General features: G+C 39.1%; 1 protein-coding gene across 1 annotated transcript; it reads left to right on the top strand.

The window, feature by feature from the left end:
* The first annotated feature begins 1,798 nt into the window (after positions 1 to 1,798).
* Positions 1,799 to 20,643, top strand: LOC139722584 (uncharacterized). Its single transcript, XM_071633886.1, has 9 exons — positions 1,799 to 1,925; positions 4,916 to 4,977; positions 5,687 to 5,850; positions 6,857 to 13,789; positions 14,439 to 14,596; positions 15,607 to 15,763; positions 17,677 to 17,842; positions 18,647 to 18,753; positions 20,415 to 20,643. Exons 1-9 carry the CDS (start codon positions 1,799 to 1,801, stop codon positions 20,641 to 20,643), a joined length of 8,103 nt encoding a protein of 2,700 aa, XP_071489987.1.
* The last annotated feature ends 750 nt before the right edge of the window (positions 20,644 to 21,393 follow it).

The raw sequence follows: 21,393 nt of genomic DNA, 5'->3' as shown, positions 1-21,393 counted from the left end.
GCTTCCAACAAAACCCTACGTTTTACCTCAGAATATAGTATCGTAAACATATTTTCATCGTGTGCGTGGCGGCTTTATCACCGATAGAAATTTTCATCATGTACAACAAAAATCGCTGGATCATCTTTCATGTAATCGCTTTCTTCGTCATAAGTGCGGTAAGTATTTTTTTCTATTCTTGCTTTTTCCATCGTATTTTATAATCTTCATCCTTTAACTTTTTTTTTCTTTATCACCTGTGATGGGTGTGTTGTTGTTATAGTGCCATCAGCCCGTTATGTATTGACAGACCTAGTGGGCGATCTTAACTTTCCAAAGCTCTTATTGATGCACTCTGTACCAGAGCAAAGTTTACTGACGTGGGGATCAAGCGTACATACATAATTCCACGTTGCTGCAAGTTGTATCAAATTCATCATCAAGAATCAAATTTTGTTTTCAATTAAATTTTTTTCATTTGCATGTAAACAATTGCAATGTAATTTTCAAATCAATTATACTTTATTTCCAATAATCAAAATGTAATACAGCAGTTTAAGCCGTGAAGTGCAAGAAGCAATAATGTACGTCCTGACAATTATGTCATAAGGTAGCAGTGCACACTTTGCAATGGTAGCAAAAAATATATACGGCATAAGTCGTAAATCAATTGTTTCATGTACAAAAAAAAATATTACTGGCTTAAATGTTCTGCACATTTGTTTATCTTTTAATGATTACCAAACAAACATGGGAGGAAATTTTCCATGTCCCACACTTCTACTTGTGTATTCCGTTATTCCAGTCTAAGGTTTGTTTGTTTTTGTTTTGTTTTTTGGAAAATTCGATAATCCGAAAAAGAAATAAGGTCTGTTATTCCGAAGGTTCGTTATTATAATCCGGAGATGAAAAAAAAAGTTCGTTAAACCGTAAATGAAATATGGTCAGATTCCGAAAATGACGTAATCTTCATTTGGTGAAAAAATACGGTATTGTAATTCTAATGAATATGATATTACCCGCCAAAGATTGGGTGCAGTCTCACTATAGGGTGGGATGATGGGTAAAGTTCGTTACTCCAAAGCTTTGTTATATCCATGGTTCGTTATTCCGAAGGATCGTTAATCCGAAAACATGAGGTTAGTAAGAAGGTTTACTAATACGCACCTTTTTCCATGTTCGGCTTAATGAACTTTCGGAATAATGGTCCTTATTTTTTCGAATAAACGAATCATCAGAATAATGAAACTTATTTAATTTTCCGACTAATTCAAACCTTCGGAATAACGAACTTTTGCCATACTGCCACGAATGTTCGGATGAGCGAGCTCTGTTTAATTTGCGGACTGATGAACATCGAAGTATGCGGAAATTATATGTTTCAGAATAACGGACCATCGGAATAACGAACATCACCCCCTACCTTTCCCCTCTCCAATTCCTCCGTTAACAGGTTAAAACATGATCTCTTACAAACCCTTGTCTTCTGCAGGTCAATTCTTTACTTCGTTTAAGTGATTAATTCAGATATTGTCGATTCGTGAGGTATGACTTATGGAGATAGGATTGTTTTCTCCAGTTTGGCTATTTTTCTTGTGCTCTCTTTGTTCTTCTGACCCTCAGTGATTGTCTCCGCTGATAAATTCTTACTTGACAATGCTTGAGTAATACGTGGAATAACACGTTTTTACCTCCATTCCACAAAGATTTTTCTCATCGGTCACTAGTCGGAAGCAATGTTTGATGCTTCCGGCTACCAATCGAAGTATATCGGATCGCATGTCCGATGAATCCGATCTGTGTTGGTGGACTATCAGACATGTTGTGCGTGATACTCATCGGACGCTCTTGCCTCATCGGATCACCGCCTGACATGTCTGAGACGGACCAGAATGTCCACAACACAAGTCGGATGCATCAGACTGCGATTCGGTACAACTACTTCGGTTGGTGGCAGGAAGCAACAAATTTTGCTTCCGACGAGTGAACAATGAGAAAACATCTCTGTACAACGGGGAATACAATTATTGTTCGATGAAAGAAATCTGATAATTTTTCTTAGTCAGTACACATAACAAAATGTCCTCTTTTATGCTGTTTGTTTGATGTATACCTTATGTCATCAAATCATCAAAGACAACTTGAATATGGTGAAGAATTTCACCTCAATCGTTGTGTATGGGCATATCTTTTTTTCTTCTTATCAGACATCACCCACTTCTACCACATTGGCAACATCGGTCTTCGAACTTCAATTTGTATCGTACAGCGGGGATTCGCAGAAAGAGAACGGAGACTGCTGTGATCTCCGGCTCTCTGGGAATTGTAGGATTCGTGGCTGCGACCCCGGATTCGACATCTGCGTCGACGACGAGTGAGCAGCCACGTGCTTTAGTTGAACGTTGCAATTCTTATTTAAGTGTTGTTATGCCATTATTAGATATTTCTACCCTAAATTTTCCTTGAAATAATTTGATTGCTTACAGCTAGAAGACGTTCACTACTTTGTTCCGCTAATTCTGCTCTGACGGCATTGTATAAGAGTAATTCATGGAATTAAAGGGACAATTTTACTTTCTTATGCTAATAGTATAGGATATTTACACTTTAGTCAAAATTTACATACTAGTATTTAGAGCGATATAAATGGAATGTATTATCGTTATCGTCTTGCCAAGTTTATTAATGCTACGACCTCTACAACTATAGTACCAACACTGAAAGCGTCACTGTGTCTCATAGAGAGGGTGGGATTTCACGGAGCACGCGAACGATTTGCGAAGGACGCGAATGGTAAAATCCAGCATTCGTATTTTAGTCTGCAAAAGATCGCCAAACGAACGTGAGGGTTCGGAAGCGTCGTCAATTGTTCGCGAATGTCGTGTTTACTTCGGTGAGAATTTCAAAAAAGTTTGAAATATTTTGCGAACCTTTTCCGCACACTTGGTTGTGATTTGCTCGTGAATTGTTCTCGAAAGTGTCTTTAAAGCCTCGTCATATGCGCAAGACCTTCGCAAGACACGCGCGATGTTCGCAAAATGTTCGTGAAACCCCAAACAGACTCCGAAACTTTGGAGAATGTCTCGCGTATGTTACGCGAAATCTGCGAAGTTTTTCCGATCATTTTACGACGTAATCGCAAACTGTTCGCGTACCTTTTGAGACATTCTCGCGAACGTTTAGCGCACGTTTGGGGGATGTATGACCTATACGTTTCCTACAAATAAAAATCTTAGCATACATCTAAACATCAAACAATTATTAAAAACTACAGTAACAAAAGAAATTAAAGACTAACAAAGAGAAAGAAATGTTTGATATACAAAAAATCGCAGAATATACTTAATGTTAATCTAAAGTATGCAAAATTTTATTTGAACTATAGAGATTATGTGTTGGAGGAACTGAAAAAAAATCAAATGCTTTACTAGTGGAGATAGGTCCTAGGAAAAAAAAAATGTAGGCAAGCACACGATAGAAAAATGAGAGAACAAGAAAGGAGAAATAGAGGAAAGAAAAAAAAATCAACTCAAGACAGCTTCCACCTCTCCTTGGGTACATTTTCTCCCATGATTATTGAAAATTTTTCGTTGTTCGCATTTCCGTCGCGTGTTCTCCGTGTACGTAACATGCTGTACTTTAGCAATGATACACACGACATTCGCACATACGTCGTGGAAACTTCGCACAAATTGCGCAAGAATAGTTTTCGGCTTTATTGTCGGAACACATTCGGAGAAAAACTTTTCCGAATGTTGGATTTTGTCATTCGCATCCTTCGCAAATCGTTCGCGTGCTCCGTGAAATCCCACCCTACTCATGTGGTCACGTCATGGCGCATTTTTACATTTTGAGTATTTTCAGCCGCTTATGGCAGTATGGTCAGCAGCTTGCTTGCTAGTTTATAAATGCCGGTATCACTGCTTCTCAATCTTTCACGAGTAGATTTTGTGTCAAGAGCAGATTGCTCGTTCCCACAAAAGAATCCAGACATGAAATCAAATTTACGCAAATGACAGTTACAGTTATGATGCTATATACATGCAGTCCGTTCCGTGCATATGAGCCAACTTGTGGTACACTGTATAAATACTATTAACGGAACTTCATATTACTAATAGAATGTTGATAATAGTTTTCATGTAGGCCTATGACAAGATGCCGCCGTGATCTGTTTATTTTTTATTTTTTATTTTTTTTTGGGGGGGGGGGGGTCGTCGACGTCGTTGTTGTTATTGTTATTGTTGTTGTTGTTGTAAAGAGATTCAAGGTAGACATTATCGTATAGCAATTATTGGAAGAAGAGGGCAAGTATTTGCCTTTGACGACCCATCCTCTTATACGGGTTTGTTGTATACTATGTGTCACTGAAAAACGATATACACTTGCCTTCTATTTGCAGCGCTTCATCTTGTAAATATTTTAACAACTATACTGGAGAAGTACAGCAAGACACGGATGAGATAATATTTGAAGAGACAATTGGCTCATTACGAAACCCAATGCTCATAATTTTGGATCAATGGCCTGTAAGTACAGCTTTCTCCTATACTTTTAGCAAAGTTCTAACTTCTAAAGCGTCATCTCTACACTATCTATCTGCTTCATTTGTATTATTCTCTTTTCATGATAATTGTTGTGAGATGGAGAGTTGGTGATATTAGTTGTGGTCAGATTTAATAAGTATAAGGTATGCCGGTTCAATAAGCTCTTCTCAGATGCAGTTGATTCAGTTAAGAGTAATTTTCTTTCCAAAACGAACTTCATTTGGTGGCTGGACGCGTTCGTTTCATGGTGTTGAAATGTCAATGAGACCAGCCCTTTCGGCTAAACGATATTTCTTTACAAAACATAATATTTCGCTCAGTCTGCATGCCTTTAATACATGTCAAAGTGGAGATTTAGCTGCTTTTTACATTTCTTGTTGAACGTTCAGATTCATCTTCCAATGTCAACATCCGCAATCACCGACAACAAATTGCACAAGAGCAGCAACAAGTGACAGCAAAAAAAAAAAACAAAAAAAAAAACCCAACCAAACAAAGTAACTGAAAACCACCCACTGCAATTGACTGACAAATTCCCTATATCGACGTAAATAAGCGCAGAAACAATCAGTGTTGATAGTAGTATAGAAGGTCGTAGGTTCGAATCCTGCTCAAGTTGTAATGTGTCCATGATTTCTTTATCATGGGTACTACTAAACACCGATTACTTCCGCACTCATTTACGTCAATATAGTGCAAATTGTTAATCAGTTGCATAGAATATCATCTCGACGCAAGAATTTCATTAATTTGAAACCAACTGTTTTATTCATGTTACTTTTCCCTTATCGTTTGCATTATCATCTTGTGCACTATGCACACAACATGCACAGTGCTATCTTTTCAAAATATCTTTAATAGTTGCGGATGCAGTGACGGAACCAGAGAGAGGGGGCCACCGGGCGCGCGCCCCCTCTTTATTTTTTTTTGTGAAAACAAAAGAAATTAAAAGATAAAATTGGGGGAGGGGCGTGTGTCCCCCCTTTAATTTTGTAAAGGCGCCTCCTCTTTACGGATGTATGTATTCTTACTTAAGCAGATAAAACGGTCATTTGAAAGGTGTTGTTTTGAACGAAATGATTGATTGATGATAATATGTTTGGAAATCTTTAGTCATTCACATGAAGATTTTTGTATTGATAATTCTTCCGTTGATGTAGACACCCGGTATTAGACTTGACATCCAGGTTTTTGACAGTGACGACGCCCTGATTGACTCGGAATTGATAGATACATATGATCACTTAATATCTGAGAAGCCAAGTGTCCCGACCGCTGAAAACCTGCAAGGCTTGAGGACTGGTCAGTTTTTGTCTCCCACCACGTGAGTTCCACACAATCTCTTACACCAAACATAGCTCTTTAAGGAGATACAGATAGAAGTTTGAAGGAAAAAAAAAAATCAGCTACAGGAGGTTTGCGAAGTTGTGAATGAGGGTGCTTCATTTCCATGCTTTGTACATCTGATACTGCGTTCACACCATGTTCCTGGCGGCCACGGCAGTCATGCACTTTTCAGGCCACCGTGGACAAAACGGGATGGACGTAAAACAACGCGGTGAGACGGGATAAGCAAACGTAACAGGCCGTGATCGCCGTCGGTGCCGTGTCAGATCTTTGAACTGTCAAAAAAAAAAATACCACGGCAGTCCCAATGCTAATGACGAACATTGTATATGCCGTAATAAAACGGGGTGAGCGCAACAATACACGACGGCACGACGGCATCAAAATATTGATACTCTAGCCTGACCAGACGCCGTGAGAACAGCGCCTGGTAGCTATATGTTCACTGGGGAGAGGACTGGAACGAACAAGAATAGAATACGAAAAGGGCAAAACAGGAGAATGCCTCATCTATACCCACGGCGCACTACGTTTCGGGCAAACAGAGCTGCCGTGGCCGCCGGGAACACGCTGTAAACGCAGCTTTTATCCTGTAGAGTTTGCTCAGTTTTTCGTGTAACCTCGTCATGCATCACATGTGCATTGAACACCATCAAAGCAGGGAGGTGGATTTCGGGTTAAGATCGAGTCAATACGAACATTCCTCCTCTTAGCATGAGTCAACTTCAGTCAGTCCAGAAGATAGAAAGTATACTCACAATGGAACCAACGCCCGCGTAGTATACAGCAGATCATGTAGAGAAGATTGATCATCACTGTGCTAAGAACAGTGCTTTATAATAGTCAAGATGAATTGGATAGCGATGTCACGAAAATTATCTGATCACACGTAATTTGATGCAGAAACAATACATATCGTTTTCTCTTTCCTTTTCACGTCATGTCGCACCAAGTCTGAACATTTTGTACACCGTGTACTGCAGCCAATATTTCTACGGTGAGGAATGTCTAGTCTTCTGTCAATCACGGAACGATGAATCAGGACATTACTCCTGCAACGAGACAACGGGCCAGAAGATCTGCTATCCAGAATACGAAGGGAGTGACTGTAACATTCTAATAGATAACTGTGATGACGTGACGTGTCAAAATGGCGGTGTCTGTCAGGACCTCTTCGACGATTTTCTGTGCAATTGCAGTAACGGCTACAATGGGACTTTTTGCGGAGTAGAAATTGATGAATGTTTGAGTTCACCCTGTCGAAATGGGGCTACTTGCACTGACCTGATTAACTCATATTCTTGTGTCTGTTTGAGTGGGTATGAAGGAGTAAACTGTGAAAATGAGACCTTGGAATGCAGTAGTAATCCTTGTCAAAATGGGGCTACTTGCATTGACCTAGTCGACTCATATTCTTGTGTCTGTTCGGCTGGGTATGAAGGAGTAAACTGTGAAAATGAGACTTTGGAATGCAGTAGTAATCCTTGTCAAAATGGGGCTACTTGCATTGATCTTGTCGACTCATATTCTTGTATCTGTTCGGCTGGGTATGAAGGAGTAAACTGTGAAAATGAGACTTTGGAATGCAGTAGCAATCCTTGTCAAAATGGGGCTACTTGCATTGATCATGTCGACTCATATTCTTGTGTCTGTTCGGCTGGGTATGAAGGAGTAAACTGTGAAAGTGAGACTTTGGAATGCAGTAGCAATCCTTGTCAAAATGGGGCTACTTGCATTGATCTGGTCGACTCATATTCTTGTATCTGTTCGGCTGGGTATGAAGGAGTAAACTGTGAAAATGAGACTTTGGAATGCAGTAGTAATCCTTGTCAAAATGGGGCTACTTGCATTGATCTGGTCGACTCATATTCTTGTGTCTGTTCACCTGGGTATGAAGGAGTGAATTGTGAAAATGAGACTTTGGAATGCAGTAGTAATCCTTGTCAAAATGGGGCTACTTGCATTGACCTGATTAACTCATATTCTTGTGTCTGTTTGAGTGGGTATGAAGGATTAAACTGTGAAAATGAGACTTTGGAATGCAGTAGTAATCCTTGTCAAAATGGGGCTACTTGCGTTGACCTGATTAACTCATATTCTTGTGCCTGTTTGAATGGGTATGAAGGAGTAAACTGTGAAAATGAGACTTTGGAATGCAGTAGTAATCCTTGTCAAAATGGGGCTACTTGCATTGATCTTGTCGACTCATATTCTTGTACATGTTCGGCAGGGTATGAAGGAGTAAATTGTGGAAATGAGACTTTGGAATGCAGTAGTAATCCTTGTCAAAATGGGGCTACTTGCATTGACCTGATTAACTCATATTCTTGTGTCTGTTTGAGTGGGTATGAAGGAGTAAACTGTGAAAATGAGACTTTGGAATGCAGTAGTAATCCTTGTCAAAATGGGGCTACTTGCATCGATCTTGTCGACTTCTATTCTTGTATCTGTTCGGCTGGGTATGAAGGATTAAACTGTGAAAATGAGACTTTGGAATGCAGTAGTAATCCTTGTCAAAATGGGGCTACTTGCATTGACCTAGTCGACTCATATTCTTGTATCTGTTCGGCTGGGTATGAAGGATTAAACTGTGAAAATGAGACTTTGGAATGCAGTAGTAATCCTTGTCAAAATGGGGCTACTTGCATTGATCATGTCGACTCATATTCTTGTATCTGTTCGGCTGGGTATGAAGGAGTAAACTGTGAAAATGAGACTTTGGAATGCAGTAGTAATCCTTGTCAAAATGGGGCTACTTGCATTGATCTTGTCGACTCATATTCTTGTGCATGTTCGGCAGGGTATGAAGGAGTGAATTGTGAAAATGAGATTTTCGAATGCAGTAGTAATCCTTGTCAAAATGGGGCTACTTGCGTTGACCTGATTAACTCATATTCTTGTGCCTGTTTGAATGGGTATGAAGGAGTAAACTGTGAAAATGAGACTTTGGAATGCAGTAGTAATCCTTGTCAAAATGGGGCTACTTGCATTGATCTTGTCGACTCATATTCTTGTACATGTTCGGCAGGGTATGAAGGAGTAAATTGTGAAAATGAGACTTTGGAATGCAGTAGTAATCCTTGTCAAAATGGGGCTACTTGCATTGACCTGATTAACTCATATTCTTGTGCCTGTTTGAGTGGGTATGAAGGAGTAAATTGTGAAAATGAGACTTTGGAATGCAGTAGTAATCCTTGTCAAAATGGGGCTACTTGCATTGACCTGATTAACTCATATTCTTGTGCCTGTTTGAGTGGGTATGAAGGAGTAAACTGTGAAAATGAGACTTTGGAATGCAGTAGTAATCCTTGTCAAAATGGGGCTACTTGCATTGATCTTGTCGACTCATATTCTTGTATCTGTTCGGCTGGGTATGAAGGAGTAAACTGTGAAAATGAGAATTTGGAATGCAGTAGTAATCCTTGTCAAAATGGGGCTACTTGCATTGATCTTGTCGACTCATATTATTGTGTCTGTTCGACTGGGTATGAAGGAGTAAACTGCGAAAATGAGACTTTGGAATGCAGTAGTAATCCTTGTCAAAATGGGGCTACTTGCATTGATCTTGTCGACTCATATTCTTGTATCTGTTCGGCTGGGTATGAAGGAGTGAATTGTGAAAATGAGACATTGGAATGCAGTAGTAATCCTTGTCAAAATGGGGCTACTTGCATTGATCTTGTCGACTCATATTCTTGTGTCTGTTCGGCTGGGTATGAAGGAGTAAACTGCGAAAATGAGACTTTGCAATGCAGAAGTAATCCTTGTCAAAATATGGCTACTTGCATTGATCTTGTCGACTCATATTCTTGTGTCTGTTCGACTGGGTATGAAGGAGTAAACTGCGAAAATGAGACTTTGGAATGCAGTAGTAATCCTTGTCAAAATGGGGCTACTTGCATTGATCTGGTCGACTCATATTCTTGTATCTGTTCGGCTGGGTATGAAGGAGTGAATTGTGAAAATGAGACTTTGGAATGCAGTAGTAATCCTTGTCAAAATGGGGCTACTTGCATTGACCTGATTAACTCATATTCTTGTGTCTGTTTGAGTGGGTATGAAGGAGTAAACTGTGAAAATGAGACTTTGGAATGCAGTAGTAATCCTTGTCAAAATGGGGCTACTTGCATTGATCTTGTCGACTCACATTCTTGTGTCTGTTCGGCTGGGTATGAAGGAGTAAACTGCGAAAATGAGACTTTGGAATGCAGTAGTAATCCTTGTCAAAATGGGGCTACTTGCATTGATCTTGTCGACTCATATTCTTGTGTCTGTTCGGCTGGGTATGAAGGAGTAAACTGCGAAAATGAGACTTTGGAATGCAGTAGTAATCCTTGTCAAAATGGAGCTACTTGCATTGATCTGGTCGACTCATATTCTTGTATCTGTTCGGCTGGGTATGAAGGATTAAACTGCGAAAATGAGACCTTGGAATGCAGTAGTAATCCTTGTCAAAATGGGGCTACTTGCATTGATCTTGTCGACTTCTATTCTTGTATCTGTTCGGCTGGGTATGAAGGAGTAAACTGCGAAAATGAGACCTTGGAATGCAGTAGTAATCCTTGTCAAAATGGGGCTACTTGCATTGATCTGGTTGACTCATATTCTTGTGTCTGTTCGGCTGGGTATGAAGGAGTGAATTGTGAAAATGAGACTTTGGAATGCAGTAGTAATCCTTGTCAAAATGGGGCTACTTGCATTGATCTTGTCGACTCATATTCTTGTATCTGTTCGGCTGGGTATGAAGGAGTGAACTGTAAAAATGAGACTTTGGAATGCAGTAGTAATCCTTGTCAAAATGGGGCTACTTGCATTGATCTTGTCGACTCATATTCTTGTGTCTGTTCGGCTGGGTATGAAGGAGTGAATTGTGAAAATGAGACTTTAGAATGCAGTAGTAATCCTTGTCAAAATGGGGCTACTTGCCTTGACCTGATTAATTCATATTCTTGTGTCTGTTTGAGTGGGTATGAAGGAGTAAACTGTGAAAATGAGACTTTGGAATGCAGTAGCAATCCTTGTCAAAATGGGGCTACTTGCATTGATCTTGTCGACTCATATTCTTGTATCTGTTCGGCTGGGTATGAAGGAGTAAACTGTGAAAATGAGACTTTGGAATGCAGTAGTAATCCTTGTCAAAATGGGGGTACTTGCATGGAAGAAATTGACTCTTATTCTTGTGTCTGTTCACCTGGGTATGAAGGAGTGAATTGTGGAAATGAAACTTTGGAATGCAGTAGTAATCCTTGTCAAAATGGGGGTACTTGCATGGATGAAATTGACTCTTATTCTTGTGTCTGTTCACCTGGGTATGAAGGAGTGAATTGTGAAAATGAGACTTTGGAATGCAGTAGTAATCCTTGTCAAAATGGGGCTACTTGCATTGACCTGATTAATTCATATTCTTGTGTCTGTTTGAGTGGGTATGAAGGAGTAAACTGTGAAAATGAGACTTTGGAATGCAGTAGCAATCCTTGTCAAAATGGGGCTACTTGCATTGATCTTGTCGACTCATATTCTTGTGTCTGTTCGGCTGGGTATGAAGGAGTGAATTGTGAAAATGAGACTTTGGAATGCAGTAGTAATCCTTGTCAAAATGGGGCTACTTGCCTTGACCTGATTAATTCATATTCTTGTGTCTGTTTGAGTGGGTATGAAGGAGTAAACTGTGAAAATGAGACTTTGGAATGCAGTAGCAATCCTTGTCAAAATGGGGCTACTTGCATTGATCTGGTCGACTCATATTCTTGTATCTGTTCGGCAGGGTATACAGGAGTAAACTGTGAAAATGAGACTTTGGAATGCAGTAGTAATCCTTGTCAAAATGGGGCTACTTGCATTGATCTTGTCGACTCATATTCTTGTATCTGTTCGGCTGGGTATGAAGGAGTGAATTGTGAAAATGACTCTTTGGAATGCAGTAGTAATCCTTGTCAAAATGGGGCTACTTGCATTGATCTTGTCGACTCATATTCTTGTGTCTGTTCGGCTGGGTATGAAGGAGTAAACTGCGAAAATGAGACTTTGGAATGCAGTAGTAATCCTTGTCAAAATGGGGCTACTTGCATTGATCTTGTCGACTCATATTCTTGTATCTGTTCGGCTGGGTATGAAGGAGTAAACTGTGAAAATGAGACTTTGGAATGCAGTAGTAATCCTTGTCAAAATGGAGCTACTTGCATGGATCAAATTGATTCTTATTCTTGTGTCTGTTCACCTGGGTATGAAGGATTAAACTGTGAAAATGAGACTTTGGAATGCAGTAGTAATCCTTGTCAAAATGGGGGTACTTGCATGGATGAAATTGACTCTTATTCTTGTGTCTGTTCACCTGGGTATGAAGGATTAAACTGTGAAAATGAGACTTTGGAATGCAGTAGTAATCCTTGTCAAAATGGGGGTACTTGCATGGATGAAATTGACTCTTATTCTTGTGTCTGTTCACCTGGGTATGAAGGAGTGAATTGTGGAAATGAAACTTTGGAATGCAGTAGTAATCCTTGTCAAAATGGGGGTACTTGCATGGATGAAATTGACTCTTATTCTTGTGTCTGTTCACCTGGGTATGAAGGAGTGAATTGTGAAAATGAGACTTTGGAATGCGGTAGTAATCCTTGCCAAAATGGGGCTACTTGCATCGATCTTGTCGACTCATATTCTTGTGTCTGTTCGCCTGGGTATGAAGGAGTATATTGTGAAAATGAGACTTTGGAATGCGGTAGTAATCCTTGTCAAAATGGGGCTACTTGCATTGATCTGGTCGACTCATATTCTTGTATCTGTTTGAATGGGTATGAAGGAGTAAACTGTGAAAATGAGACTTTGGAATGCAGTAGTAATCCTTGTCGAAATGGGGCTACTTGCATTGATCTTGTCGACTCATATTCTTGTATCTGTTCGGCTGGGTATGAAGGAGTAAACTGTGAAAATGAGACTTTGGAATGCAGTAGTAATCCTTGTCGAAATGGGGCTACTTGCATTGATCTTGTCGACTCATATTCTTGTATCTGTTCAGCTGGGTATGAAGGAGTAAACTGTGAAAATGAGACTTTGGAATGCAGTAGTAATCCTTGTCAAAATGGGGCTACTTGCATTGATCTTGTCGACTCATATTCTTGTATCTGTTCAGCTGGGTATGAAGGAGTAAACTGTGAAAATGAGACTTTGGAATGCAGTAGTAATCCTTGTCAAAATGGGGCTACTTGCATTGATTTTGTCGACTCATATTCTTGTGTCTGTTCGCCTGGGTATGAAGGAGTTAACTGTGAAAATGAGATTTTCGAATGCAGTAGTAACCCTTGTCAAAATAGGGCTACCTGTATTGACTTGATTGGATACTATATTTGCAACTGCTCGATCGGGTTCGAAGGAAGTACTTGTGAACTTGAAATCTTAGAATGTGCAAGTGCGCCTTGTTTGAACGGTGCTACCTGTGTCGATTCCATAGGCGTGTTCTCTTGTGTTTGTGCTGATGGTTTCGAGGGTACCGTTTGCGAAAACCAAGTTTCGAATTGTTTGAGCAATCCCTGTTTTAATGGAGCAACGTGTCTTGATGCAACTGATGGGTATTTTTGCGAATGTCCGGTGGGATTTGAAGGAGAACGCTGCGGGGTCGACATCGACGAGTGTTTGAGCAGTCCCTGTACCAATGGCGGAACTTGCATCGATTTGCCGGATGAGTACAGATGCAGTTGTCCCTCTGGGCGCTCTGGAATTGACTGTTCGAATGACATTGACGAGTGCGAACTGGAAGAGTCCTGTCCAGCTAATGCAGTCTGCTTGAACACCGACGGGTCGTACGAATGCACCTGTCTTGACGGGTTTGCTGGGACGAACTGCGAGGTCGTTACAAATCCCTGCGTTTCGTCACCATGTGAAAACGGGGATTGTGATTCCATCGGAACAGATGCATTCAGGTGTGTTGAATGAAGTCAGTCAATATAAACATGTAATCAGTAGACGTAATGTCACAAACATTTTTAGGGCCTTCCTCATCGAATAGAATGACATCCATAATTCTTATACAGCTAATCATTAATCATTAGTGCATTTTTAACATAGAACAAAATGAGAAGTTCATTGATTAGGCTTGGAAGGTGATGAAAAATTTATAAAGATTAAAGTAAGGATGCAATTGAATTGTTCAGTAAAAATCGATGATATCGAAAGTAAAAGGTAACAACTTTTAACGGTTGTAATTGTTTCATGTCACCTCACCATTTCCATAGTGTATGACTAATGCACATTGTTGCACAAGTAAATAGGAATAACCTCCAGGTTGAGTAAACTCTTTGTTGTTGTTGTTGTTGTTGTTGAAAGGTCGGAATTCTACTTGATTCTGTGATATGTGTCTGACGGCTGACAACCGTAGCTAGGGTATATGTACTTTCATTTACGGTATTCCCTGAAACTCATACATACACATACATAAATACAATCATATATACATATGTACTATGAGATCATACATAATCACCCATATTGGTGTATGCATGTGTGACTTTGTGTGTATTTGTGTGTGTTTATAGATATTTTCACAAATCTTACACCTTTGAACAATCTTAGATGCCAATGCTTCGCCGGATATATTGGAGAGACTTGCGCAGTAGCCGATCCCTGCTTGTCTAACCCATGCCAGAATGGCGGGGAGTGCGAAAGCGACCTCTCCGGAACTTGGCAGTGCCGCTGCGTCGACAACTATGGTGGTTTTGTGTGTGAACTCGGTAAGCACGTTGCTGGCATGAATGTATTATACCGTATGTCCTCCCCCCCCCCCCCCCAAAAAAAAAAAACAAAATACAACGGCAACCTTTGCAATGATAACTTTAAAGACAGAAAATCAATCCAAATACAATTTCAGGGTATGAAACAATAACTCATTACACACATCTTACAGAAAACCCCATTCGATTTGCTTCAGTGGTCAAAAAGAAATGGGGGATTTTGTAGAGCATGTCAGGAATCCCTTCCCTCCAAGTTCCGTTAATTGTCTTCACACATTATGCAGTTCCAAGAGCATCCAAGTGCTAAACTTGGAAGAATCTGGCCCATGACATGCTTTACAACAATCCTCATTTCTCTGCAACCCCTTAACCAAATTGAACGAGGTTTTCTGTAAAATATAGCTAAAATATTATATCTTAAGACCCTGAAGTAGCATTGAGACAGTTTGATCATATTGATAGTTATCAATGCAAAAATTTGATTGTATTTTTTTTCGGGGGGGGGGGGGGAGACATACTGTAGAGTACCGGAAGACAGTTTGAACATTTAGTTATAGAAACGATAATGTGGTTTTAACTTATGACGGATTTTCCCATCGTTGTGCATACGTCGAAAAGGATCACATGTCATTCCCCCCTCCCCCCTATTGTCGTTAGCATCACTTTGTAATATTAGAGTGAATGTCGACCATGTCGAATTTACTATTGTGAAAGAAAATAAATTGAATGTGGTTCATATGTACAGGCTCGGCAAATCATTCGGGATTCCACCTCCAATATTGGTACAGTCCAGTCGTGATCTATTTCTTGTAATTACATTGTCAATGTTTATTTTCAAAATACAGCTTGAAACTCTGAGCTGATATCCGTCTACGTTATACATCAATAGGGCTCATCACATCTCCTAAATAAGGTCATGATAAACAAAAATCCATGTCAATTGGAGTGATTTTCTTAAAGTGAATCAAACCACACCTCTGACTTGTCATCATGTCTGAATCCAATCACAGATCTTGAAGGAAATTCCATCAGTATGTTTGTGTTTGGCTCCGACATCGATCAGGACAAATTTGAGGAGGAAATGGAAGATGTTTTAGCTGACGTGTATGGGGAGGACGTCGAAGTTATGGTTGCTCAAACATCGGATTATTTCACTCCAGATACAGGGTAAGCTTTTACTGACTTTGTCATTGCTTCAGATCAAACTTACCCCCCCCCCCATTTCTAAATTCATGTGAAATCTTTAGACATATACATAACACTAGAGAAATATATACGAATAAAAGTGAATATTTCCTGCATTGCAGTTAGAAAAAATAATAGTCATATAACATTGACAATCTAACTCTATTTACAGCGTGATATTGCCAATCTGAATACGAGAACTAAATTAATATCTTATGTATTACAAAAAATTGTAGTCTTGCCTTTGCAATTCTGCAAATTGCAGGTGGTTACAAAACATAATAGAATCTGAAGCAATTGTTTTCAGAATGTGCAGTAAATGTGTGTTTTTGTGTGTGTGTGTTTTTTTGGACGAAAACAATTATCCCAACAGGACATTGCTCTTCAAACTAGCTAGTATCTATTCAAGTTGTTGACTGTAATAAGTTTGATTTGTTAGAGTAAAGAAATTATGAAGGAACTAGTAGTGTCCTAGAGAGCTTCTTTCTCAGATTATGTATATATATATATATGTTATATATATATATATACATATACACTCAGCAAAAAACACTTTTTCGAGGTCATATTTTTCATAGAAGATTTTTATGAAAATCAGTTTACTATATACCATATTAAAGGTAATTTAATTGGCTATTAAGTTAATAGGTTGATTAAATACAAAACTTTACGCATGAGTGAGCACATTCGTTTTTGTCCTCCAAGGCACAAAATTAAAAATTGCAAAAAGTGACATGTCCTCTTTCATTTGCAAATGCCCTTCACGATAGCATTGACAACAAAAGACCAGTTGAACACATTGAGAGACATGAATGACATAGGAAAATAAGTTTTTGTTCTCTTTATCTCTTTATAACCCCTAAGAAAAACAAAGTGGGAAACTAAAGTGGAAAAATAAGAGTATTTTGTCAAGTCAAACTTCAGATGACAAAGGGATGACAAGCATAAAGATGATTAAATGAGCAGAATTTCTTTATTTTTTTTTTCAATCTAGTGATTTAAAATCCATGTGACAATTTCAAGAACCAAACATTATTTACAATTTCCTAATTTCAAAAAAAAAACCCTCAAATTTATACCATTTTTGTTAATTTTTTACTTCTTCCCTAATTTTATTTGAATTTAGATTTGACATAAGATGCTTTATTTTCCTCAATCATTTTTAGCTTTCATTTATCTTTTGGGCTTTAGAGATATCATACAGATCAAAGGTTTATTTTTTGCAATTTAATTCATGTTTCTTTTTGTGTGAAATTTGTTGTTTGTTGTTATTGTTCTATGGAAGAGCACATACGCATGAATGACAACTGGTTCAGTTTTGCAATTTTTACTTTTGTGCCCTGGAAGAGAAAAACGAAGGAGTTCACTCATGCGTAAAGTTTCCCTTTTTGTTGACCTACCAGGTAGATAGCCAGTTAGATTACCTTCAATATCGTATATAATACATTAGCTTTCAGCCAAATTTATGAGAAATCTAAACTTGAAAAAGAGTTTACTTTCTTCTTTTTGCTGAGTGTATATATATATATATATATATATATGTGTGTGTGTGTGTGTGTGTGTGTGTGTGTGCATGTCTGTGTGTTTGACGGAGAAAGAATGGCTGCTGGCAAACGTTGCAGTATTTTCACTTTGTCTTTTAATGAACATTAAAGTTTAATGAAAGTGATCATGCATAACACTGCAAGGACGTCTGCCAGCAGCCATTCTTCCTCCGTCACAACTTACTAAAATGCAGCATCAATCACGTACGAGGCGGAGCCAACTTTATCTTATAAATAAATGAATAAATAAATAAATAAATAAATGAATACATATATATATATATATATATATACGCAAAACCGTTGACAGAGATCTAATTTACTTTGCAATTATATTATTGTCATTATTAGTGAAGAAGTAAGTGGCGTCACCTTCGTCGTATACGTCAATGGAACAGCCCTGACGTCGGAGGATCTAAACGAAGTGCCCAGCTCAATAGAGGACGATTTGGAGGGCGAGACTACGTTTGAGTTTTACTATGGGGAAGTCGTCGAGCAAAACCCAGCTAGGGCCGAGGTATTTCAGGGTTCATGCCCTGTCCCTGAATAAGTTATTAAACTGACATATTGGCGAACAGATATTTGGTGCATATCATAATCTAACGCACTCAATGTTTTAACAACTAGAAAGTTTGCTTGATATTTGCCTTAGCATTGCCTGACATAGCAATAATTTACAAGTATTTAATGCGTACCACTTAGATGAAACATGTCCATAAATGTGATTTCACCAGTACAAGACTCGACGGACTGATCTATCTTAACGGAATCAATTATGAACTTAAGGCGAACAATGCATCATTGAATAGTTTGCAGTGTCATCTCTACTCGACATTTTTGTCCTTTCACAGTGGATGTATGGACTATGGATGTAATAATAAGCAGTGTCTAGATCGTGCCATGTTATATCGACAAAAGTGAATAAATGGCAGAGTTATTAATCTGCTTACTGTGTTTAGAAGGCCTGAAGAATGAAGAATGTAACGTTTCCAGTGGCCGATCCATCGAGGACCGCAACCGGCGCACGCCCACCCCCTCCCCTTTATTTTTTTTGTTGAAACAAAAGAAATAACAAGAAACAATGAGAGGAGGGGTGCGTGCGCCCCCTTTAATTTTGTAAACGCGCCCCCTCTTACGGAATTCCTGGATCCGCCCCTGTTTTCGATCTTCTCTATTTCATATTACTTTCTCTCGTATTTACGTTATTCCATTGAACAGATACATCTAGACAGAGAGGCAGAAACTCAGACGAGATTGTACATGGCATGAACATTCAGCATTATGAGAATTTAATTATATGCGCTCGTGTTATTTTCTCCAGACATGGTTAGAGCAGTACTGGTACGTGGCCGTCATTGCAGGACTGCTCAGTATCTGCCTACTGATGGCGCTCACTCTGGCCGTGGCCCAGGCCTGCGCAAATCACAGGTAGGTGGTCCCATGACAACCAAGGAATATGTGTGTGCTTACGCTGAACATACTGTAGCATGCCATTACAAATGGCAAACAGTTCTCGAGGCATATCTTCGACCACAATTGGAAATTCGAAATGATTATAAGAGACTCTAAAGCGCCCGTTCTACCTATAAAAGATACTTATGACTCTGTGGAACAGTGTACGTTATAACTGAAGAATATCATAAAAGATATAGAAGATACAAGAATAATTAAAACAATATACGTACATATAGACATGTGAAAACAATAACATTGTCAATTTAAATGAAAAAGATACGTTTTAAGGTTCTTTTTGAAAGCATCAGTAGAAGATGTGCTTGTCGTAGAGATATTGGAAGGTCGTTCCCAAGTTTTGGGTCCATGACATTGAGAAAGCACAACCCCCTACTATACCTCTTTTGAGGTATCTGCAATTTTTTGGGAGTTTGATGAGATTTCGTGGTGGTTCGTGAAGATGAAGAGTATCTTGAAGGTAGGCAGGGGCAAATTTGTGTAATGTACAGCAGACAAAAAGAAGAATCTTGAAGTTAATACGTTTTTCCGACAGAGAGCCAGTGTAGGGACCGACGTATTGGGGTAATATGTGTTGTTTTCTTCGTGAAGGTAAAGTAATCTCGTGGCACAGCTCTGAAGACGTTGCAGTTTACTGAGTTCTTGTTGTGGAAGACTGCAAAACAAAATGACTATAATCCAACGGCTGCTGTTAATCTCTGTCATGGGTACACACCATGCTTACCACAAAGCATGGTTTATACACACTTGGAGATTTCATGAAGCATTTTGTAAGGGTTTTTTTTTCCTGGAAAACCGTTATTAGCTACCGAAATCCTTGCATCTGATTGGGTGAGAGCAAGTTTGTCCGACAAATTTGTCGGACAAAACGCTTCATGAAATATCCCCCAGCACTCCCGTTGTGATGCACACTTCGAGATAGCAGAATGTTCCAATGACGTGACAAAGCCTGCTGCCTATATTTTGCAGCAAAACCTGAGCGATATTAAAAATGGACCCATCCATTTCAGGATACATTCATGGAGTACTAGTATGATGAAGGCACGCTGAATTACGCACAAACTATCACAAAATCTAATTCAACCACAGTATCATAGTCCTACCCAACATTTCTAATAAGTACACTGCTCGCTAAACACGCATCTGCCGGGTCACTGCCATGGTGACAGAGATTCCAACTTAGGGGGCGATGATAAAATTTGCAATCAATTATTGATTTGCTATCTCAGATACTCTTCAAGATCGTTCAATTGGATCTCGGCTCCCAAGAACGTATACAAGCGTGCCAATATAAAGTCGTTATAGAGTTGACTATGTTAAAAGAAAATGGTAAAAGGTACCAATGTTAAAATCAACAAGTGGTTATAATAATTACGATAGTCAAACGAAAACGAACCACGGTCTTTCTCTTTTCTATATTTCCTTCATTTATAGAACGTTTCTGTGGTTATATCGTCGGAATCTTCCACTCTCCGTCTCAAGATGTTTATCTTGTTACATCTGCTTCATTACAATATTTTGTCTTCACTGTCCTACATTGACCTAGATCCGTGAAGGGAGACTGATAATCTGTACTTTTATGAGTTATCAATCTGTCTTGTTATTCTCACCATGATTAGCCTCGAGAAGAGCAAGACGGAGGTATCACAGAGGCGTCTGAAGAGCCCTCAGCCGGAAGAACTCGTAGGAAACTCATTCCAAAGGACACTGAAGCTAGCTTGGTACGCCCAGGAAGACGACTTCAATCACGCCTACGTCATCAATGGGTCGAAACGAAATCCTGTCTTCATGTTAGAAGATGATGAAAGCGACTATGCCAGAGATTCATATACTGATCGCTATGTCTGACACAGGTTATTAAGTCCCACCCCCCCCCCCGAATATATATAGCTCTAACGCTAGGAAAAGCAGAATCTATGTAACTCCCATTGTACCAAATTTCGGTATCTTTGAACCTAAAGATGCAGAAAACGTCAATAGATCACACTGCTTTCATACTGTACTGTAACATTTTTCTTTACTGTCCATTCATGTTATTCAAAATGTCTTGCCCTAATCCACTGCTGCGGGCTTAAAAAAAGAAAACTTTATCATCATTATTTGTTGGAGCCTATATTGCAATTTGCAAAGAAAATAGTTTCTAACATTAAGATTTCATAGTGGACGCAGCAACTATTTAACATGACCCTGTACCAGAAAACGACAAGGGAGGAAATATAAATTTCCGAACATCACTGTTATAGAACAAATACACACGTCTATTCACGTGAAATAGTTTTACTAATACTTGTATCATAAGAAGTCATTTGCCCAATTTGTGACACATTCACAAAGTTACCTAAAGATTATGGAGATTGTCATAAAGAGTGATTGAGTGGTTACACATATTTCAACGAAGGACGTATCGATAACAACTGATTTGTAAAAAAACGTTAAGACAATCCAAAAATGACAATAACTACAACTTTTGTATCATGTTTACAAAAGTTTTGGTGCTCATTCTTTGGCCTCCCTTTCGAATCCGTTATTCAACGTTTTTACTGCTGACATAGGTGTACTTAGCGGGCATTATTGAAATGATCAAATCAATGTATATGT

This window comes from Diadema antillarum, unplaced genomic scaffold (genome assembly GCF_040938485.1).
Source record: "Diadema antillarum isolate AM-2024a unplaced genomic scaffold, OU_Dant_1.0 scf00000167, whole genome shotgun sequence".
NCBI lineage: Eukaryota > Metazoa > Echinodermata > Echinoidea > Diadematoida > Diadematidae > Diadema > Diadema antillarum.
This window is presented reverse-complemented; position numbering and strand designations above follow the sequence as displayed.

Excerpts from the sequence above, each read along its gene's own strand:
- LOC139722584 (XM_071633886.1), top strand. The coding sequence starts at position 1,799 with ATGTTGTGCGTGATACTCATCGGACGCTCTTGCCTCATCGGATCACCG. Across the intron at positions 5,851-6,856 it reads CAGTTTTTGTCTCCCACCAC|CCAATATTTCTACGGTGAGG; the intron begins GTGAGTTCCACA and ends CGTGTACTGCAG. Across the intron at positions 18,754-20,414 it reads CAGGCCTGCGCAAATCACAG|CCTCGAGAAGAGCAAGACGG; the intron begins GTAGGTGGTCCC and ends CACCATGATTAG.